This window comes from Sciurus carolinensis, chromosome 5, assembly GCF_902686445.1.
Source record: "Sciurus carolinensis chromosome 5, mSciCar1.2, whole genome shotgun sequence".
In the NCBI taxonomy this organism is placed as follows: domain Eukaryota; kingdom Metazoa; phylum Chordata; class Mammalia; order Rodentia; family Sciuridae; genus Sciurus; species Sciurus carolinensis.
In genome coordinates, this window is record NC_062217.1 from 34,299,505 (window position 1) to 34,321,642 (window position 22,138).

General features: G+C 42.6%; 2 protein-coding genes across 2 annotated transcripts; both read left to right on the forward strand.

The window, feature by feature from the left end:
• Positions 1-2,836: 2,836 nt before the first annotated feature.
• On the forward strand, positions 2,837-4,306 carry LOC124985547 (sperm motility kinase 2B-like). The gene has a single exon (XM_047554284.1). It carries the CDS (start codon positions 2,837-2,839, stop codon positions 4,304-4,306), a length of 1,470 nt encoding a protein of 489 aa, XP_047410240.1.
• Positions 4,307-9,816: 5,510 nt separating this feature from the next.
• Positions 9,817-11,208, forward strand: LOC124985548 (sperm motility kinase 2B-like). Its single transcript, XM_047554285.1, has one exon. It carries the CDS (start codon positions 9,817-9,819, stop codon positions 11,206-11,208), a length of 1,392 nt encoding a protein of 463 aa, XP_047410241.1.
• The last annotated feature ends 10,930 nt before the right edge of the window (positions 11,209-22,138 follow it).

The following is a 22,138-nucleotide window of genomic DNA, read 5'->3' on the forward strand; positions in this document are numbered from 1 at the left end:
AATCTAAAAGGAACAAATAAAAAATTGAAAATGATACTATAAAGAAAGATATGATTTCTTGGTGTGTTTTCCCCTTATTTATTTTAGTTTATATTCTGTAAGTCTCAGTTTTAAGTCCAATTTAATTCTTGAAGTCTAATTCACACAGTGCCACAGACATACCTCCTCTTTCCATTATCTACAGATTTTTGTCCAGGATATTGTTTCTTTGAATTTTGTTCATTTTCATTCTGGGACTCCATGAGATTATTTTGAAAAAATTTTTCATGGAAAAATATTTGAAGATATTCATTTTTCTCTATCAATTTGAATGAATCATCTGATCTCTGGTTCCTTTACATAAACATCCTTTCAAAATGTAATGTCCTTCATATGATAGAATCATTTTCTCTGTAAAAGTAAACACACATTTCTCTGAATGGAAAAGGGACATCAAAACATGGTGAAAGTCATAAAACATTGTGACTTAGGTTTAAAATTGTTTGTGTGTATGTCCACCTACGTACATACATTTCATTTCTTAGAGTTCAACATCTGTGTAACGTTTCAATCATTTATTCATTCAATCATTCAAAAATATTTTACTGGATATCTATAATGGGTCATACAACAGAGATCTGTTTATTTTCAACTGGAAGGGGAGGAGTAAGAACAAACATAAAAATAAAACATTATAACATGCATTATGACTGTATTTCTGTATTACCACTATATGGAAAAAGAGCACAAGTAGAATAAAGTACAAACTACATCAAATAAGAAGTGGGAGGGGGTCTACTGAAACACTAAATAAGGAAACGTGTAGATGGTTCAAAAGAAAAAAAACTGAGTAGAGACTTCAAGGAAGAAAGGAAATACCTATGTAATCAAATGATTTGCCAGATTATACCACAAGTGATCTATAGACCAACTTCAAATGGGGTCCTCATCCCTCTGAAAGTTCAGTTCTCAATATCTGTTGCTATTCTGGTCAACTGAGCACCAGAATCCCTGATAAACTCTTCTTACAAGAGTCTAAAGGTTCTCCAATTTTTTCCCTACACCATTAAAAATTCTGATACAAACCAGCTCCAGAGTTTAACTTTCTGATAGACATAATCAGTTTACTCAGAGAAATGAACCCACTTCTCTCTATACCAATTTCTACTTCAGTACTTTAGCTTTCTGGTCACACCAATCAAACCCTCTGACAAAAACAACTGAAAGGAGGGACACACAATCCCAGTCATCTCATTAATTAGATGGCCAACTCCATTTCTCTGGGCCCAAGGTGAGTCAGCACACCATGAGCAGAGGGCCCAGTGGAGGCAAGCTTCTCCCCTCATGACACTAAGGAGTCAAAGACAGAGTAAGTGGTCATAGGAAAGGAGCAGCCTTCCAGGACCTGACCCCAGTGACCCACCACCTCCAGCCACACCTGACATACCTACACTTAAAACCCAGTTATTCCACTAAAATTTAGATGGTATAGAGAGTTACCACAATCCAAAACTTTTAGCACCAACCACTTCTGCATGAACACAGGAGCTTGGGGGACCCACTCATATTCATAGGATAACAGGGAGTAAGCCTACCTCCTCTGTTTACTCAGGCAGGAAATCACATATTTCTGTCCAGCATGAGCAACTTAGCAAAAAGGAGTCTAAAATAGTTAGTTAATAGATAAATAGATCAATAAATGCCTTGAGGTGTCCCTCAGGGTGAAGGTATTGTCTGAGAAGTGTGACACCCTGCGATTAATGCACTGTATCTACTGCCACATACAACACACACACACACACACACAAAAAAAAAAAAAAAAAAAAAAAAAAAAAAAACCACACTTGAGGAATTGAGTTCCATCCTTCTTCCCCTTGCATCATGTGAGGATAGGGCAACAAAATGCTTTCATCTTCAACTGGGGGAAGTTAAGTCCTGCGAGTACATTACCCAGTCCAAGGTATTTTGTTACAGCAGCAAGAAGGGACACATTCATCTGGGAATGCCTCCATTTCTTCTCCCTTACTAGAGGACCACTTTGGCAAGTTCTGGGACTCTTGCTTTCCACATTTTCTCCCTTATGACTCTGAATATAACAAGCCATTCTTTTTGGAAATCCAGAGCTTGTAAGGGTTCATCCCTGAGAGGACTGTGTGTGGACATTATGGTGAAGCCTTCCTCCCTCTTGACCCCCCCATAGGTGTTGAGACTGTCCTCTACAGAGTCTCAGGGAACAGGGAATGTGGTGAGAGTACCACAGTGGGATGAGGTGCTACGACTTCCTTATGGAAGGAAAAGGAACTGAATATCTTGAGTGTAGAAACGATAAGGTGTTTCAAAGTCCAGAATTATTAGAAATGTTTTATTTGAAATGGCAAGTCCTTTGGAGTATTGTACACGTTTTAATTTGAATAGAGTCTCCATAACCCACAGAAGATAAAAGACAACATCTGCAGTCCTTTTTAATTCTTTCTTTTTCTGGTGATGGAAAACCTTGTGGAGGCCCAGAAAGGAGCTGACCACTGGGGCACATGGGCAGGCATGACTCTGCCATTTCTTGCTCTGACCTCACAAGGAGCCATTGTGAGGCAGTTTGAAAGGGCAGGTATATAAGAGGGTGGGCTGCAGCTGGGCTTTTGTCCACAAGTACAGGAAGCTCTTGGTGGTGACCTGTCGGACTCCCAGCTAGTTAGTGCGTTTGGTGGTTGGCGTTGGCGGTTGGTGACTGTGGTCTTGGGACATTGGTTCTTTGATTTGGGTTTGTTGTTTTCTTGTTTTGGTTTTTGATTTGGGTTTGTTGTTTTGGCTTGTTGTTTTTTTTTTAAGCTAGCATCCTTAGGTGGTACTCCTGCTTAGGATGTTTAGCCAGAGTAGTGAGAGTGAGAGTAGGTCAGCCTCATGGCCGGGGCCCAGCACCTGGCGTGAGTGCGCCTTCACGGACCACTATGAGTTCGTGAGGGCCATTGGGCATGGCTCCTATGGCCAGGTGGCCCTGGCCCGCCATCGCCCCACCGGGGCAGAGGTGGCAGTGAAAGTCCAGGAACTGGTGCCGGAGAACATCCCGGTCCTCTCCGAGCCCAGCGTGCTGATGAGCCTGGAGCACCCTGGTGTGGCCCAGCTCTTTCAGGTCATTGGCACCGACAAGCACATCTACATGGTGATGGAGCACGTAGGGGGGGGACAGCTGCTGATGCACGTGGCATGTGGCATGCAGGAGGAGGAGGCCCGCAGGGTCTTCAGGCAGGTAGTGTGTGCCGTGGGCTACTGCCACGACAGGGGCATCGTGCACCGGGACCTGAAGCCAGAGAACATCCTGCTGGACGCCAGAGGCCGCATCAAGCTCATCGACTTTGGTGCCGCCACCAGGTTCCGGGCCGGCCAGAAGGTCAGGAGGTTCTGGGGGACTGTCCCATACCTGGCCCCCGAAACCATCCTGCAGGAAGAGTACGAGGGCCCCCCAGTGGACGTCTGGAGCCTGGGGGTCATCCTCTACTTCATGTTGACACACACCCTGCCTTTTATGGCACCCAGCTCCAGCAAGATACTCGAGCTCATCGTCCTGGCGATGTACGACATCCCTCAGTCTGTGCCCGTCAAAGCCCAAAGGCTCATCCACCGCATGCTGATGGTGCAGCCCAAGAAGCGGCCCACGGTCAAGCAAATCTCCCAGCACCCGTGGCTGAAGCAGGGTGAGGAAGACTCACCCCCTCCGTGGAGGGAGGTAGTCCCTAAACACCCAGACCCCGAAATCATTACGCTCCTGCTGGACATGGGTTTGGATCCATACCAGACCTGGTTATCGCTGCTCCAGAGAAAGTTTGATGCGCCCATGGCCACCTACTTGATTGTCCAGCACCAGAAAAGGCAGGGGGTAGGGTGCGTGCTCCCGAGGAAGCCTGGGACTCCCAGGTTTGTGCCTCGCCCACGGGTCACCCATTTTTCTGCTTCCCCTGGTGTCCCAAGGAGGAGCAAGAGTGAGCCTGCTCCTCACCACTGCCCCTCACCCTGTGAGCCTCTGTCTGCCCAGGAGGCCACCAGAAGGGCCAGCCTGCCCGCTATTCCTCTCGGTTGCCTGCCTGCAAAGGACCCCACTCCCAGCAGAGCTGCCCACTCTGACTCTGTGTCCTCCTTGCCCAAACGCTGGAGGATGCTACTGAGGCTGCTCGGAAGAGGCCACAGAAACTCCTCCCAAGATTCATCCACGGACAACAGGAAGCGCTGGACTGGGAGGATGGCCACCTGTGTCCGAAAACTCTGCTGCTGCCTGCCACGTGCCACCAATGCGGTTGTTCCAATGGCAGAGAGAAGAGACTCCCTGCACCCATAGACAGCATGGCCACAAGCAAGTGGAGAGCTGAGCCACACAGAACCAGCACCCAGCGTGAGTCCCCTCTGTCCCCACCTGCCAAAGACACCAGAGACTCTTCTGCCCAGGACATTTCACCTGCCCTGCCCATCTCTCTGCTTCCTCCCATTCTTCTGAGATGTTGCTAATAAATTGGTTTCAGATATATTGCATGGTAAAACTTTTCTTCCAAGGGTTAGAAGAAAAAAAGGTTGATTCAGAGAATGAAGGGACCTCAGCTTGAGCCCCACCCAGGTCTCTGAGGCCTGGAACTCCTATATCACCAGTGTAGGTCGACTCCCCCAGCTGAGAACACCTGGGCTCACTCAGCTGCAGTGGTGTAGAACAGTCCCTTGCTTTGACCTGGTGCACACAGACTCGCTCCTCTTGACCTGGGGCAGATAGAGTCACACTCCTTGAGCCAGTGTACACATGACCTTTATCTGGTGACCCTGGTCAGGGGGAATCTCCCCTGAGGTGTGTGGGCATGTGGGTGAGCAAGGGTGGGAGAAATCCCACGTGTGAAGGAACTGGAGGCCTCAGGGTGTTCTGTGGCATCATCTCCATGATGCTGTGTGTAGGGAGGGCAGAGGTGGGCCAGTGGGCAGGGCCAGGTCTGCCTGCAGCCGTGGCTGGGGGCCTCCTTCCCACAACAATCATAGCTCATGACTGTTGCTAATGGTATTGGACAGGGAACACACAGGATTTCAGGAGTGCAGGTGTCCATCCACCTGTTGAATTCAATTTTACATGAAGACAAAGTGACCGACGTGGACTTGCTCTCACCTTTGGCTTCTAGTAATACAGTTTTGTCAATCCAAGTGGGCAGAAGAGAAAAGACATGGTCAGGGCGGTCAAAGAGGATGGCTTTGGACACTTTGGCCTTGACATCTCCTCAGGCCTGTCACCTGCAGGTTCTCTGATGGCAGCTTCTTACTCTTACCCTTAGTGGTCAGAAATGGACTCCTGTTTCAGAGTGCATGTCAGGGTGGTATAGTTTTCAGTGTAGACATGTTTTACCTCCTTGGTTGGGTGTAATGCTACTTTATTGGAAGCTATTGTGAAGCTGGGTATTCATTTCCTCTGCAGCAGATTCACTATTGGAGTAAAATGAACTGCTTTATTTGTAGATCTTCCATGCTTCTTCCTTGTTAAGATTTTTTTTTTTTTTTATCAGTTCTAGAAGTCTTCTGTGATTTTTAGGGGAGTCTTTCACAGAGAGGATCATGTATTCCTCTTTGTATCCCATTGATTTCCTTCTCTTCCCTGATCCCCTATCCATGCTTTAAAGTTCTGTGTTGAATACTAGTGGAGAGTGTGGACAGGCTTTCCTTGTTCCTGCTTTAGAGGAAATGCTTTCGGCTTTTCTCCACTGAGAATGATGTTGGCCTTTGTTTCGTCATGTATATGGTGGAACATATTGAGGGACGTTCCTTCTCTCCTTCGTTTCCCTAAGTCTTATAAAAATGAATGAGTGCTGTGTTTGGCAAAGGCATTTCCTTCATCTGTCCATGGAATCCTCTGATTCTTGTTCAGAACTCTGTTTGGGTTTTGAATTACACCGATTGATTTGCACATGTCCTCTACTAATATTTCCATTAGTACTTTTCTGTATGACCTTCTGGAGTAAAAGTAGTTCGTTTATTTGGCACCTTGGTATTTTACAAGTTTTTTAAAAATAGGAGCCCATTGCTTTTAAAGTTTGTCTTGGGACTGCCTTCACACAATCCCACAGATTCTTATTCATTGTACTTTTGTCCTGATTTGTTTCTAAGGTTCTTATAATTTCTGTACAGATTTTTTTCTACATTCTTTTCTCTATTAAGTGTGTAGTATCTAATGTCCTGTGCTAGGGGCTAGAATTTTTTACTTGTCATGTGCTGCTAAATGCAATCCATTCTTATCTAACAAATTCAAAGAGGTCCCTGTCCTTATTTGTTTTGGCTAACATGTCCTTCATCCCATAATCTGTGATATCTTTAATGAATATCCAAAGTGCTGTGTGCAAAAAGGAAATTGTCCAGTCGATACATGAAAAGTTTTATGAATAGTTTTAAGAGCCTTTCAATTAATAATCTGTTGGTTATTTTTTCTACTGAATTTTTAATACGATTTGTGTATTTAATTCTCATTTTCTAGAGTTTTGTTTGGTCCCTTTCCAGAATCTTTATCTCTTCTTTAAAACAATCAAATTTAAAAGAATTGAAATATACTCGGTGTTTCCCTTAACACAATGCACTTAATCTAGAAAACAGTGAGAGGCCAAAATATTCAAGACCTTAGAAAGTAAGCACACTTCCAGGTAACCTATGGGTCAAGGAAGTTTAAGATTTGGATCAAGTGAATGTTTATTGGGCCACTGGGCATGAGGAACTTGCAGGACCATATATGCTCTAAGGATATGCACTTCACCAACCAGTCAAGAAGTCCCATAATTGCATGGATGGTGTAGTAGGATCACATGACAAAATCCAACACCAATGGATGAAAACGCCCCAAGGGGGTGAGAGAGCGCTATGATTTAAATACTGTGCCCCAGATCATTTTCTTATGTTCTAAACTCACCCTAGGAACACGTGGTTATTTTTTTTTTTTTGGAATGTCTAGATTATGATGTAATTACCTATGATGGGGTCATAAAGGAGTAGGTGAAGTTCTTGCTTCAGTATGACTTGTGTCTTTATAAGGCAAGCAGGACCTGCCGCTCACTGAGTGACCCTTTTGTCCTTGTGAGGAGAGCAGGATGGCCTCCTGGTTCAATGGTGTCCTCATAGGGAGAAGAGGGCAGGCAGCTCATTCACTCCATCTTATGTGCTGTTAAGGAGAGCCAGGCATGCTTATCTTTTCTTCTAGTTGATTTTTGAAGTGAAATATTGGACTTTCCAACCTCTCATTTCAGAAACGTTCTACATCTATTTCTGTGCAGATCCCCAAAACAATCCCTTTAACATGAGCAAGAGAAACAACTGTGTTGTGAACCTGTAGCAGCCTAACTGCAGCTACTTGGAGAACGCTCTTCTTGAACATCTCCAACCCAAACTCCCTCAGTTACTGACCTCACAATGGAGCACATCTGCATTGTGTGCGGAATCAAGGCACAGGTGGCCTCTGAGGGCCTGTGTGCCTCAGCATGGAGAACAAGCTTTTAGACACACCTGGTGCCATCAGTGTCCCACAGTCTCTTTTCAAAGAAACATTCTCTTGTGTGCCCCAGAGCCCTTAGTGGCAATGGTCTTCCAAATTCCTGAGGTGCTGTAGGGTTTTGTTCTTGCTGTGTTTGTACAAAGTTCCTGGCATCCCTTTAGGAACTCTATTCTCTTCAACAAGCATATCTTCCTGAGACTCAGCTTCCAAGCACAAGATGGAAAAACTGCAAGCTTTTGAAATCATTCCTCTCTCATTTTATGTCGTTCCCCCTTCTCTTACGAAAACTGGGCAATATCAGTGCTAGTGAATGTTTGTTCTGCTGTGTTGAAATTTCCTCCAACACATTCATTAGACCTTGCCTTTAAAATTCAGCCTCAGTAGAATCTCTGGACACAGACAAAATATAACCAGAGCTTTGCCAGATTAGAACACAAGTGGTGTAGAGTCCAACTTCTCATAGGGTCCTCATTTCCCTCTAAAAGCTCAGGTCTGCATGTCTCTTTGGTACTCTGGTCTACTGAGTAGCAGACTCCCTGTTAAACGCTTCTTACTACAATCTAAAGTTTTCCAGCTTTCCTCTCTATAGAACTAGCAGTCCTTACTCCAAATCAGATTAAAGCTTTGTGATGCACATGATCAGCTCTCTGATCAATGACACCACTTCTCACTATACCGATTTCTGTTTCAGTTAGCTTTCATATCACTCTGACTAAATCAACTGAAAGGATGGACACACGATCCCAGCAGGATTATTTCTTAGATGGCCAACTCCATTTCTCTGGGGCCAAGGTGAGTCAGCACACCATGAGTGGAGGGCCCAGTGGAGGCAAGCTACTCCCTCATGGCAGTAAGGAGTCAGAGAGAGAGTAGGTGGTCACAGGAAAGGGTTTGACACCAGTGACCCACCACCTCCAGCCATACCTGACATACCTACCCTTACCACCCAGTTAGTCCACTGAAATTTAGATGGTATAGTTAGGCGACAGCTCCCACAATCCAATATTTTTGCACCAACTACTTCTGCATGATCACAGGAGGTTAGGGGGCCCCCACATGTTCACAGGATAACAGGGGGTAAGCCTACCTCCTCTTTTTATTGAGGCAGGACAATCCCAATTTCCTATCCAGCGTGAGCAACTTAGCAAAAATGTACCTCAAAGTAAATTAATTAATAGATGAATAGATCGATAAATGGATGAAAATATGCCTCAGGGATAGGGAACTTGCCTGAGAAGTGTGATGCCCCACGATTAATCACTACAAAGCCCTCTCTCCCCTGCCACACACACACACAAACACACACACACACACACACACACAAAAACCACACTTGAGGAATTGAGTTCCATCCTTCTTCCCCTTGCATCATGTGAGGATAGGGCAACAAAATGCTTTCATCTTCAACTGGGGGAAGTTAAGTCCTGCGAGTACATTACCCAGTCCAAGGTATTTTGTTGCAGCAGCAAGAAGGGACACATTCATCTGGGAATGCCTCCATTTCTTCTCCCTTACTAGAGGACCACTTTGGCAAGTTCTGGGACTCTTGCTTTCCACATTTTCTCCCTTATGACTCTGAATATAACAAGCCATTCTTTTTGGAAATCCAGAGCTTGTAAGGGTTCATCCCTGAGAGGACTGTGTGTGGACATTATGGTGAAGTCTTCCTCCCTCTTGACCCCCCCATAGGTGTTGAGACTGTACTCTACAGTGTCTCAGGGAACAGGGAATGTGGTGAGAGTACCACAGTGGGATGAGGTGCTACGACTTCCTTATGGAAGGAAAAGGAACTGAATATCTTGAGTGTAGAAACGATAAGGTGTTTCAAAGTCCAGAATTATTAGAAATGTTTTATTTGAAATGGCAAGTCCTTTGGAGTATTGTACACGTTTTAATTTGAATAGAGTCTCCATAACCCACAGAAGATAAAAGACAACATCTGCAGTCCTTTTTAATTCTTTCTTTTTCTGGTGATGGAAAACCTTGTGGAGGCCCAGAAAGGAGCTGACCACTGGGGCACATGGGCAGGCATGACTCTGCCATTTCTTGCTCTGACCTCACAAGGAGCCATTGTGAGGCAGTTTGAAAGGGCAGGTATATAAGAGGGTGGGCTGCAGCTGGGCTTTTGTCCACAAGTACAGGAAGCTCTTGGTGGTGACCTGTCGGACTCCCAGCTAGTTAGTGCGTTTGGTGGTTGGCGGTTGGCGGTTGGTGACTGTGGTCTTGGGATATTGGTTCTTTGATTTGGGTTTGTTGTTTTGTCTTGTTTTGGTTTTTGATTTGGGTTTGTTGTTTTGGCTTGTTATTTTTTTTTAAGCTAGCATCCTTAGGTGGTACTCCTGCTTAGGATGTTTAGCCAGAGTAGTGAGAGTGAGAGTAGGTCAGCCTCATGGCCGGGGCCCAGCACCTGGCGTGAGTGCGCCTTCACGGACCACTATGAGTTCGTGAGGGCCATTGGGCATGGCTCCTATGGCCAGGTGGCCCTGGCCCGCCATCGCCCCACCGGGGCAGAGGTGGCAGTGAAAGTCCAGGAACTGGTGCCGGAGAACATCCCGGTCCTCTCCGAGCCCAGCGTGCTGATGAGCCTGGAGCACCCTGGTGTGGCCCAGCTCTTTCAGGTCATTGGCACCGACAAGCACATCTACATGGTGATGGAGCACGTAGGGGGGGGACAGCTGCTGATGCACGTGGCATGTGGCATGCAGGAGGAGGAGGCCCGCAGGGTCTTCAGGCAGGTAGTGTGTGCCATGGGCTACTGCCACGCCAGGGGCATCGTGCACCGGGACCTGAAGCCAGAGAACATCCTGCTGGACGCCAGAGGCCGCATCAAGCTCATCGACTTTGGTGCCGCCACCAGGTTCCGGGCCGGCCAGAAGGTCAGGAGGTTCTGGGGGACTGTCCCATACCTGGCCCCCGAAACCATCCTGCAGGAAGAGTACGAGGGCCCCCCAGTGGACGTCTGGAGCCTGGGGGTCATCCTCTACTTCATGTTGACACACACCCTGCCTTTTATGGCACCCAGCTCCAGCAAGATACTCGAGCTCATCGTCCTGGCGATGTACGACGTCCCTCAGTCTGTGCCCGTCAAAGCCCAAAGGCTCATCCACCGCATGCTGATGGTGCAGCCCAAGAAGCGGCCCACGGTCAAGCAAATCTCCCAGCACCCGTGGCTGAAGCAGGGTGAGGAAGACTCACCCCCTCCGTGGAGGGAGGTAGTCCCTAAACACCCAGACCCCGAAATCATTACGCTCCTGCTGGACATGGGTTTGGATCCATACCAGACCTGGTTATCGCTGCTCCAGAGAAAGTTTGATGCGCCCATGGCCACCTACTTGATTGTCCAGCACCAGAAAAGGCAGGGGGTAGGGTGCGTGCTCCCGAGGAAGCCTGGGACTCCCAGGTTTGTGCCTCGCCCACGGGTCACCCATTTTTCTGCTTCCCCTGGTGTCCCAAGGAGGAGCAAGAGTGAGCCTGCTCCTCACCACTGCCCCTCACCCTGTGAGCCTCTGTCCGCCCAGGAGGCCACCAGAAGGGCCAGCCTGCCCGCTATTCCTCTCGGTTGCCTGCCTGCAAAGGACCCCACTCCCAGCAGAGCTGCCCACTCTGACTCTGTGTCCTCCTTGCCCAAACGCTGGAGGATGCTACTGAGGCTGCTCGGAAGAGGCCACAGAAACTCCTCCCAAGATTCATCCACGGACAACAGGAAGCGCTGGACTGGGAGGATGGCCACCTGTGTCTGAAAACTCTGCTGCTGCCTGCCACGTGCCACCAATGCGGTTGTTCCAATGGCAGAGAGAAGAGACTCCCTGCACCCATAGACAGCATGGCCACAAGCAAGTGGAGAGCTGAGCCACACAGAACCAGCACCCAGCGTGAGTCCCCTCTGTCCCCACCTGCCAAAGACACCAGAGACTCTTCTGCCCAGGACATTTCACCTGCCCTGCCCATCTCTCTGCTTCCTCCCATTCTTCTGAGATGTTGCTAATAAATTGGTTTCAGATATATTGCATGGTAAAACTTTTCTTCCAAGGGTTAGAAGAAAAAAAAAGGTTGATTCAGAGAATGAAGGGACCTCAGCTTGAGCCCCACCCAGGTCTCTGAGGCCTGGAACTCTATATCACCAGTGTAGGTCGACTCCCCAGCTGAGAGCACCTGGGCTCACTCACCTGCAGTGGTGTAGAACAGTCCCTTGCTTTGACCTGGTGCACACAGACTCGCTCCTCTTGACCTGGGGCAGATAGAGTCACACTCCTTGAGCCAGTGTACACATGACCTTTATCTGGTGACCCTGGTCAGGGAGAATCTCCCCTGAGGTGTGTGGGCATGTGGGTGGCAAGGGTGGGAGAAATCCCACGTGTGAAGGGACTGGAGGCCTCAGGGTGTTCTGTGGCATCATCTCCATGATGCTGTGTGTAGGGAGGGCAGAGGTGGGCCAGTGGGCAGGGCCAGGTCTGCCTGCAGCCGTGGCTGGGGGCCTCCTTCCCACAACAATCATAGCTCATGACTGTTGCTAATGGTATTGGACAGGGAACACACAGGATTTCAGGAGTGCAGGTGTCCATCCACCTGTTGAATTCAATTTCACATGAAGACAACTGACCGACGTGGACTTGCTCTCACCTTTGGCTTCTAGTAATACAGTTTTGTCAATCCAAGTGGGCAGAAGAGAAAAGACATGGTCAGGGCGGTCAAAGAGGATGGCTTTGGACACTTTGGCCTTGACATCTCCTCAGGCCTGTCACCTCCAGGTTCTCTGACGGAAGCTTCTTACTCTTACCCTTAGTGGTCAGAAATGGACTCCTGTTTCAGAGTGCATGTCAGGGTGGTATAGTTTTCAGTGTAGACATGTTTTACCTCCTTGGTTGGGTGTAATGCTACTTTATTGGAAGCTATTGTGAAACTGGGTATTCATTTCCTCTGCAGCAGATTCACTATTGGAGTAAAATGAACTGCTTTATTTGTAGATCTTCCATGCTTCTTCTTTGTTAATTTTTTTGTCAGTTCTAGAAGTCTTCTGTGATTTTTAGGGGGGTCTTTCACATAGAGGATCATGTATTCCTCTTTGTATCCCATTGATTTCCTTCTCTTCCCTGATCCCCTATCCATGCTTTAAAGTTCTGTGTTGAATACTAGTGGGGAGTGTGGACAGGCTTTCCTTGTTCCTGCTTTAGAGGAAATGCTTTCGGCTTTTCTCCACTGAGAATGATGTTGGCCTTTGTTTCGTCATGTATATGGTCAAATATACTGAGGAACGTTCCTTCTCTCCTTCGTTTCCCTAAGTCTTATAAAAATAATGAGTGCTGTGTTTGGCAAAGGCATCCTTCATCTGTCCATGGAATCCTCTGATTCTTGTCCAGAACTCTGTTTAGGTGGTGAACTATACTGATTGATTTGCATGTCTTCTACTGATATTTCTATTATTTCTTTTCTCTATGACCTTGAGATGTAACCGTATTTCCTTTTTTTTTTTTTTTTTCCTTCCTGGTATATTACACCTTTTTAAAATAGAGGAGCCCATTGCTCTAAATATTTGTCTTAGGACTGCCTTCACACAGTCCCACAGAATCTTATTTGTTGTACTTTTGTCCTCATTTGTTTCTAATCTTCTTAAAATTTTTGTTCTGATATTTTTCTGCAGATCTTTTCTCTTTTAATTGTGTAGTTTTTAATGTCCTGTTGTAGGTGGTAGAATGTTTTTGTTCTCATTGTTTAATTCTCACAATTCATTCTTATTTAACAAAATTGAAGGTGTTCCCTGTCCTTATTTGTTTTGACTAACATGTGCTTCATTCCCAAAAGTGTGATATCTTTTATGAACATCCAAAGTGCTGTGAGTGAAAAGCAAATTTTTCATTTGATACATGAAAACTTTTATAAATAGTTTTAAGGGCCTTTCAATTAATAATCTGTTGGTTATTTTTTCTACTGAATTTTTAATCCAATTTGTGTATTTAGTTCTCATTTTCTAGAGTTTTGTTTGGTTCCTTTGCAGAATCTTTATCTCTTCTTTAAAAACAATCAAATTTAAAAGAATTGAAATATACTCGGTGTTTCCCTTAAGCACAATGGACTTAAACTAGCAAACAGTGAGAGGCCAAAATATCCAAGACCTTAGAAAGTAAACACACAACAAGGAGAGAAGGAGTTTAAGATTTGTTCAAGTGAATGTTTAGTGGGTCACTGGGCATGAGGAACTTGCAGGACCATATATGCTCTAAGGATATGCACTTCACCAACCAGCCAGGAAGTCCCATGACTGCATGGATTGATGTAGTACTATCACATGACAAAATCCAACACCAATGGATGAAAACGCCCCATGGCTATGAGAGAGCCCTATGAGTTAAATTCTATGCCCCAGATCATTCCCTTAATTTCTAAACCCACCCTAGAAATAGGTGATTATTTTTTTTTCTTGAAATGTCTAGATTATGATGTAATTGCCTAAGATGAGGTCATAAAGGAGTAGGTGAAGTTCTTGCTTCAGTATGACTTGTGTCCTTATAAGGCAAGCAGGACCTGTTGCTCACCGAGTGACCCTTTTGTCCTTGAGAGGATGGTCTCCTGGTTCAATGGTGTCCTCATAGGGAGAAGAGGGCAGGCAGCTCATTCACTCCATCTTATGTGCTGTTAAGGAGAGCCAGGCATGCTTATCTTTTCTCCTAGTTGATTTTTGAAGTGAAATATTGGACTTTCCAACCTCTCATTTTAGAAATGTTCTACATCTATTTCTGTGCAGTTCCCCAAAACAATCCCTTTAACATGAGCCAGAGAAACAACTGTGTTGTGAACCTGTAGCAGCATAAGTGCAGCTACATGGGGAATACTGTTCTTGAACATCTCCAACCTCAACTCCCTCAGCAACTGACATCAGAATTCAACAAATATGCACTGTGTGCCGAATCAAGGCAGAGGTGGCCTCTGGGGGCCTGTGTGCCTCTGCATGGAGAATGAGCTTTTAGATATCCCGGGACCATCAGTGTCCCATACTCTCTCTTCAAGGAAACATTCTCTTCTGTATCTTGGAGCCCTTAGTGGCAGTGGTCTTGCAAATTTCTGATATACTGTCAGGTCTTGTTCATGTTTGGTTTCTGCAAATTTCCTGGTATCCCTTTAGTAACTCTAATCTCTTCAACAAGCATATCTTCCGGAGCTTCAGCTTCACAAGTGCACTTTGGACAAACCACAAGCTTTTGAAATCATTGATCTCTGTTTTCTGTTCCCCCTTGTCTCAGGAAAGCAGATAAAAGATGCCAGCAATATCTATGCCAGTCACTGAATGCTGTGCTGTATGAAAGTTCTTCCACCAGATTTATTACCCAATCTCTTTAAATTCAGCCTCACATAGACTCTCAGGGCACGAACAAAATGTAATCAAATGCTTTGCTAGTTTAGAACACAAGTGGTGTAGTCCCCCTTCAGATACTGTCCTCATTTCCCTGTAAAAGTCAGGTCTGAATGTCTGTTGGTACTCTGGTCAATTGAGTAGCTGAGTCCCTGTTAATCTCTTCTTACTAGAATCTAAAAGTTCCAAATTTCCTCTCTATAGCATTAAAAATTCTTACTCTAAACCAGTTTCACAGCTTTTTCATGCACATCATCAGTTTATTTAGAGCTTTCATGTTACTCTGACACTTAAAGGATGAACACACGATCCCAGAGGTCTCAGTCCTTAGAATGCTAACTCCATCTGTCTGGGCCAATATGAGTCAGCACACCATGTGTTGAGGGCCCGGTGGAGGTAAGCTACTCCCCTCATGACGGTAAGGAGGCAGAGAGAGACAGAGCAAGTGGTCATAGGAATGAAGCAACCTTCCAGGGCATTCCCCCAGTGACACACCACTTCCAGCAACATCTCACTTGTTTACAGTTACCACCTGGTTATTCTACTGAAATTTGTATAGTCTAATTTGTTTTCAACTCCCATAATCCAATCATTTTAGCACTGACTACTTCTACATGAACACGGGAGCTTTGTGGACCTCCTCATATCCAAACCATAACCAGCACAAAACCTATCTACTCCTTCTAACTAAGTGACTATCAATAAAAACCATTCAGCTATATAGATCACATTGATCAAGTTTGTATTGCTGCGTAACCCCACACCAACAAATTAAAACTATAGACATTTCTTATCTCACAGCCATGTGGGTTGAAGATCAGATAGTCTTTACTCTTGTCTCTCTTTATGGTCTCACATACCTTGTTTCAGTACTTGCTTGTTTCATTTCCTGCCATGAGGACACAGTTCTGGGCTGAGCCCACTTAGAATAAAGCCCCAGATTGACCAATTTCTCATGAAACGTGTCAGAGAGCCAATATTTTAGACTTTGCTTATCTCCCAGTCTGTTACAACTGCTCAACTCAACCCTGATGGTATGAAATAGTCAAAGACAATCATGAATTGTTGAGGTGACTGTTCAAAGTAAACTGTTAGGAAAATAGGCACTGGTTTGTATTCAACCCAATGGCAAGAGTTTACTCACCTCTGCTTTATAACCCAGAGAATTATCAAACTATCACTGTGTGTGGCAGTCTGGAAGAATCTTTTCAATACCATGCTAAAAAAAAAGGCCAAAATATCATGCTAAGTGAAATAAGTCAATCCTCCAAAACCAAAGCCAAATGTTTTCCCTGATAAGTGGATGATGGTACATAATGGGCTTGGGGGGTGGGGGTAAGAGAAGAATGGAGGAGCTTTAGATTATGTAGAGGGAAATGAGAGGTGGGAGGGAGCAGGGGTACAAAAGATGGTGAAAAGAGACAGACACCATTACCCTATGTACATGTGTGATTATATGAATGATGTGAATCTACATCAAGTACAACCACAGAAATGTTGTCGAACATTTTTTCATATATCTGTTGATTGCTTGTAGATCTTCTTCTGTGAAATGTCTGTTCATTTCCTTAGCCCATTTGTTGATTGGGTTATTTGTATCTGGGTGTAGAGCTTTTTGAGTTCTTTATATATTCAGGAAATTAGTGGTCTATCTGATGTATGAGTGGCAAAGATTTTCTCCCACTCTGTAGGCTCTCTCTTCACATTGCTGATAGTTTCCTTTGCTGAGAGAAAGCTTTTTAGTTTGAATCTATCCCAGTTGTTGATTCTTGCTTTTATTTCTTGTGCTATGGGAATCCTGTTAAGGAAGTCTGATCCTAAACCAACATGTTGAAGATTTGGACCTACTTTTTCTTCTATAAGGTGCAGGGTCTATGGTCTGATTTCAAGGTCCTTGATCCATTTTGAGTTGAGTTTTGTGCAGGGTGAGAGACAGGGGTTTGGTTTCATTCTGTCGCATATGGATTTCCAGTTTTCCCAGCACCATTTGTTGAAGAGGCTATCTTTTCTTCATTGCATGTTTTTGGCACCTTTGTCTAGTATGAGAAAACTATTTATTTGGGTTTGTGTCTGTGTCCTCTATTCTGTACCATTGATCTACCTGTCTATTTTGGTGCTAATACCATTTCGTTTTTGTTACTATTGCTTTGTAGTATAGTTGAATTTCTGGTATTGTGATACCCGCTGCTTCACTCTTCCTGCTAAGGATTGCTTTAGCTATTCTGGGTTTGTTATTCTTCCAGATGAATTTCATGATTGCTTGCTCTATTTGTGTGAGATATATGAAAAAAATGTTCAACATCTCTTGTAATAAGAGAAATGCAAATCAAAACTACCCTAAGATTCCATCTCCCCCCAATTAGAATGGCGATTATCAAGAATACAAGCAACAATTGGTGTTGTCGAGGATGTGGGGAAAAAGGTACACTCATACATTGCTGGTGGGGTTGCAAATTAGTGCAGCCAATCTGGAAAGCAGTGTGGAAATTCCTCAGAAAGCTTGGAATGGAAACACCATTTGACCCAGTTATCCCACTCCTCAGCCTATAACCAAAGGACTTAAAAGCAGAATAATACAAAGATGCACCCACATCAATGTTCATAGCTGCTCAATTCACAATAGCCAGATTGTGGAACCAACCTAGATGCCCTTCAATTGATGAATGGATAAAGAAACTGTGATATATATATATATATATATATATATACACACACACACACACACACACAATGGAATATTACTCAGCCATAAAGAATAATAAAAGTATGGCTTTTGCAGGCAAATGAATAAAATTGGAGAATATCATGCTAAGTGAGATAAGCCAATCTCAAAAAACCAAAGGAAGAATGATCTCGCTGATAAGCAGATGATGATACATAATGGGGGGTGGGAGGGAGGCAAGAATGGAGGAAGGAGGGACTGTACACAGGGAAAAGAGTGGTGGGAGGGGTGAGGGGGAAGGAAAAAAATAACAGAATAAATCAAACGCCATTATCCTATGTAAATGTATGCTGACACAAATGGTATGCATCTACTTCATGTACAGAGAAACAAGTTGTACCCCATTTGTTTACAATAAAAAAAGAAATGAAATTTGTACCCCATTTGTGTACAATGAATCAAAATGCAGTCTGTAAATATTAAAATAAACAAATAATTAAATAAAAATGAAGTACAAATTCTGAAATAAAATATTGCTTTATGTTAAAAAAATAGGCCAAATGCAAAGGGAAGCATACTGTTTAAATTCATTTGTATAAAATTAAATAACAGGCCCATCTCACCTATGATTATGAAGAGTGGTAGTCTCTGAGAGAAGGGAGTGAGTAAGAAGGAACAAATGAAATGCTGTCAGTGTTCAGCTTTTTAATATAGGTGATGTTCATATGGTTCTATTCACTGTGAAAATTAGATAATCACGCAGAATGTGCACACTCTTCGAATATAGATTTCAATATAAAGTTAAAATATAATTTTAAAAGATGAAGAATTGGAAAGACTTAATAAAAGCGCTCCATTACTCAGTGTACAGAAATGGATAACATATACTAAAATGAGAATGTGGAAAGCGGCAATGTTGGGGAGGATCTAAGAAGTACTGGTTCTCATAATAAAAAATAGTAACTAATGTATTTTTAGCATTTATTGGTTTCTAGGATTGTTCTCATTACGATTTTCATCAGAGTGACCCCTCAATACAACCCAAATGGTAGATAGTGTTGCTAGCAAGGTTTTTACAGTTGAGGAAACTGAAACACAAAAGAATTTTGAATACTTCTTTGTTTTTTAGCTACAAAGTTTGTAGTGGACAAGAGCAGAGTCATGTGTGGGTCAAGAGAAGAAAAAGAGAAAAGAGAAAGAAGACCCAAGGCATGACTGGATATCTATGGCGGTAAAGACCGATTCCAGTTAGGGAAGTGCCAGTCTTTTGAGAAAACTGGGGTGATAGGGAAACTCTCTAGACATTGTGGATGAGGTTGCATGTGTTCCTGATAGTCAATTCCTTTTTGTAAAGTAAAAAACAAAGCTGCCCTCTGACACCACCACTGGATCAGGAAGAAGTGATCCTGAAACCCCATGTCACTAAAGCAGATTATCGAAGAATATCAGACTGATTTATACTTGAGTATTGCATATCTTTCTTCATCCAATCAGAAACACAAGCCTCTTAGACTGTCCATAACATCTGCACTACGATTCTCGTAGTGTTAGTAAGAGATGCACATTTTTTCATCTGATTCAATCGCCATACCTCTACATTGTGCCGACCCATATCTGGAACCGACAGACTTGTTTTTATGTTTTCCCCCACCTGATACTCTTCTCCAAATGTTTGTTTTTACTTTTTATCCGACCAGGAAGAACTACCTGGCCCAAGCTACTTAAAGAGATCCCACCCACCAGGCACTTCTTACCAAGCCACATTGTAAATTTCAGTTGTTCCGATTGTAAAAATTTTTTTAGAGATTATAAATTCTTTGGCAATTAATAAAGACAAGCATTCACAGGTGGTGTTTTAGTCATTGTTCCCACTGGCATTTGGAACTTCGGAAGAAAAAGAAATATATGGGAATAAAAACATTGGGCATGAAAATGAAATTTTTAAATATGTGCATTTCCAAATTATGACTCAAGGTACCAGACTGATATATTTTATCTCTTGCCAATAAGCTACGTCATCTGTATGGGAAAAGCATTATTTCAGAGCTAGATGGCTTAATAATGAGAGATTTAAACTGAATCAATAGACACATGGAAAAATACTTTTAGGTAAATTTATGAGTCTAATCCCTCTACAAATAAGTTTAACAAAGCAAGAAAAGTGGAGAAGGTGATAAAAAATTCACATAAGAAAACAATATTAATCTTAATTGAGCACAGATTTGTACCTTAAATTCTAGGTACTCATATATGTTGAAGAAGAGAATGGATGATGGCCAACCTGGAGAGTCCATCACAGCATTGCTCACATGGGTGTCTAGAAATCAACACTCTTAGATGACTTCAGACTAGACTGAAGAAGGAGAAAACTTTTACAAAGAGACAGACTTGTTAAGGAAGGACAAGGGGAAGAAGTAAGTCTTTGAACAAAACAAATATAGGGGCAGAGAAAAATAAATAAGCCTAACAGTGAATTATCTTACAGAGAATGTGGATGAGACTTACCTGAAAATGAAAAGAGAATATCTTACAGTCTTATCCTACCTAGCTCAAGAAAGGAAGTGCTATCAGGAAAAGGACTGTTGAAAAAACTGGTTAGAAAAGAAGATTGCATTCATGTTAATTTCCTGATTTGGTACTTCAGTTATGTAAAAGAATGTACATATTTTGGGTCAGTGTGTAGTGATAAAGGGACACCAAGTCTGAAACTTAGTCTGAAGTAATTCAGAAAAACTTATTTTTTTTTTTTTACAGAGACAGACATATGTATGAATATATGAAACTTTTTGTATAATAGCTGCAATGTCTATTCTGCTATTTCAAATCATGTCAGAAGAGCACACAATTTAGAGATTAAATAACTGTGTTCCTATTCTGGATCACAGACAACTTCTTTCCCTTAAAACTCAACTATAAAATGAATTTAATACCTATTTTTACATTCTTTGGGACGATCAAATGAAGTTGCTTTCTACTTTGTAAATTATAAAGAATAATGCCCACAATTTTGCTATTATTGTAATATTGTTGTAGGCTAAGAGATATTATCATTATGTGCACAAGGATATTCTGTTATCATTTTTTTAGAAGTTGGATTTTATTCTGTTATAGGAAGTGAATTTTAAATAAAGAAGCTTTTTTCATTTGAGATTATCCCAAGCAAAATGCCAACAGAATGCAGAAAAAAATACTCAAAAAACCCCATAAGGTATTAATAACCTAGAATAAATGTATATATAACACCAGAAATAGAGTTTATATACAATATTAATCTTACTCAGATTAAAAATTAGCAATTTTTCTCACATTTCTAGTAATTTCTGCACTTTGGTCTTTTAAAATTATTATTCTTGAGGGTAATTACTTATTCTGTAAATGGCATATAAAAGCTCTCTGTTTCTAAAACAATGAAAAATTTACACAACAAAATTTATTTGAAATTTCTAAGAATACACACACACACACACACACACACACATACACACACCACAATCACACAACCTTTTCCTGATGTTTTCCTAATGTTTCTGCCTAAATTCCCTCCAACAGGAACTAGCTGATTCCTCCTCACGGGTGAAGGGGGAGCTAATTATGCATTCAATCTGGTCAAGTGCAGAAGGAATCTTTGCTGACCTTCTCCACCACCTGCTAAATCTTCTCCAGAGTCTTTTCTTTGTTATTTTCCCAGGAACACCTTGTTTCACACTGAATGAGAAACTTTGCTGTAATTAGGGTCTTAAATCAGATAGGATCACATACTTGTCCTTAAACAAAATTAGATCCCTTCCTTCTCAAGGTCAAGTTGAAGGTTCAAGGACTTTACATAATTATAGTCATTTGGCAAAGGAGCTTATGAAACATATATTCTAATTCTATAAATTTGTAAAAAGTATACAAATATTTACTAAGCATGTTGTCAAAAATTGCACTGGATGAAGTTCAATAGGCAAGGAAGGATTTCTTCAAGATTTGCAATAGGAGTCAAGAATTTTGCAATAGGGGAGACAGATTAAATCCCGTTGAAACAAAAAGTGGAGAGTTTTCAGATGCTGGAATGAGATAGTGAAAAAGCACTGAAGGACATTAGGAGTGAAGTGGGTCAATGTGTTTAGGCTATCTGTATTTGCCAGTTAGGGCTTATTGAAGGTAGACTACTACTCTTACATTGAACTTGGGAAATAGGAATACTTTTTCTTTATTTCTTTTATTTTATTGAGGTATAATGAACAAATAAAAATTATACATATTCAAGACATACAACTTGATGTTTTGATATATGTATATATACATTTGAAATGATGATTACAGTCAAGCCAATAAGCATATCCAACACCTTACATAATTACTATTTATTTTTACATTTATTCATTTATTGTTGTAGTGAGACCACTTGAATTTTAGCCTCTTAACAAATTTCAAGTATACATTATTATTAACTGTAGTCACCTTGTTGTATATTAGGTATCCAGATTTTCTTTTCTTATAACTGAAAGATTGTACTCTTTGTCAAATATCTACCTTTTCCCTCCTAACTCCTGGTGACCATCATTATATTCTCTTTTCTAGGATTTAGACTTCTTTAAAATTCTCCACATGAGATCATTTAGCATTTGCCTTCTTGCATCTGAATTATTTCATTTAATATAACATCTTCCATGTTCAT

Excerpts from the sequence above, each read along its gene's own strand:
- LOC124985547 (XM_047554284.1), top strand. The coding sequence starts at position 2,837 with ATGTTTAGCCAGAGTAGTGAGAGTGAGAGTAGGTCAGCCTCATGGCCG.
- LOC124985548 (XM_047554285.1), top strand. The coding sequence starts at position 9,817 with ATGTTTAGCCAGAGTAGTGAGAGTGAGAGTAGGTCAGCCTCATGGCCG.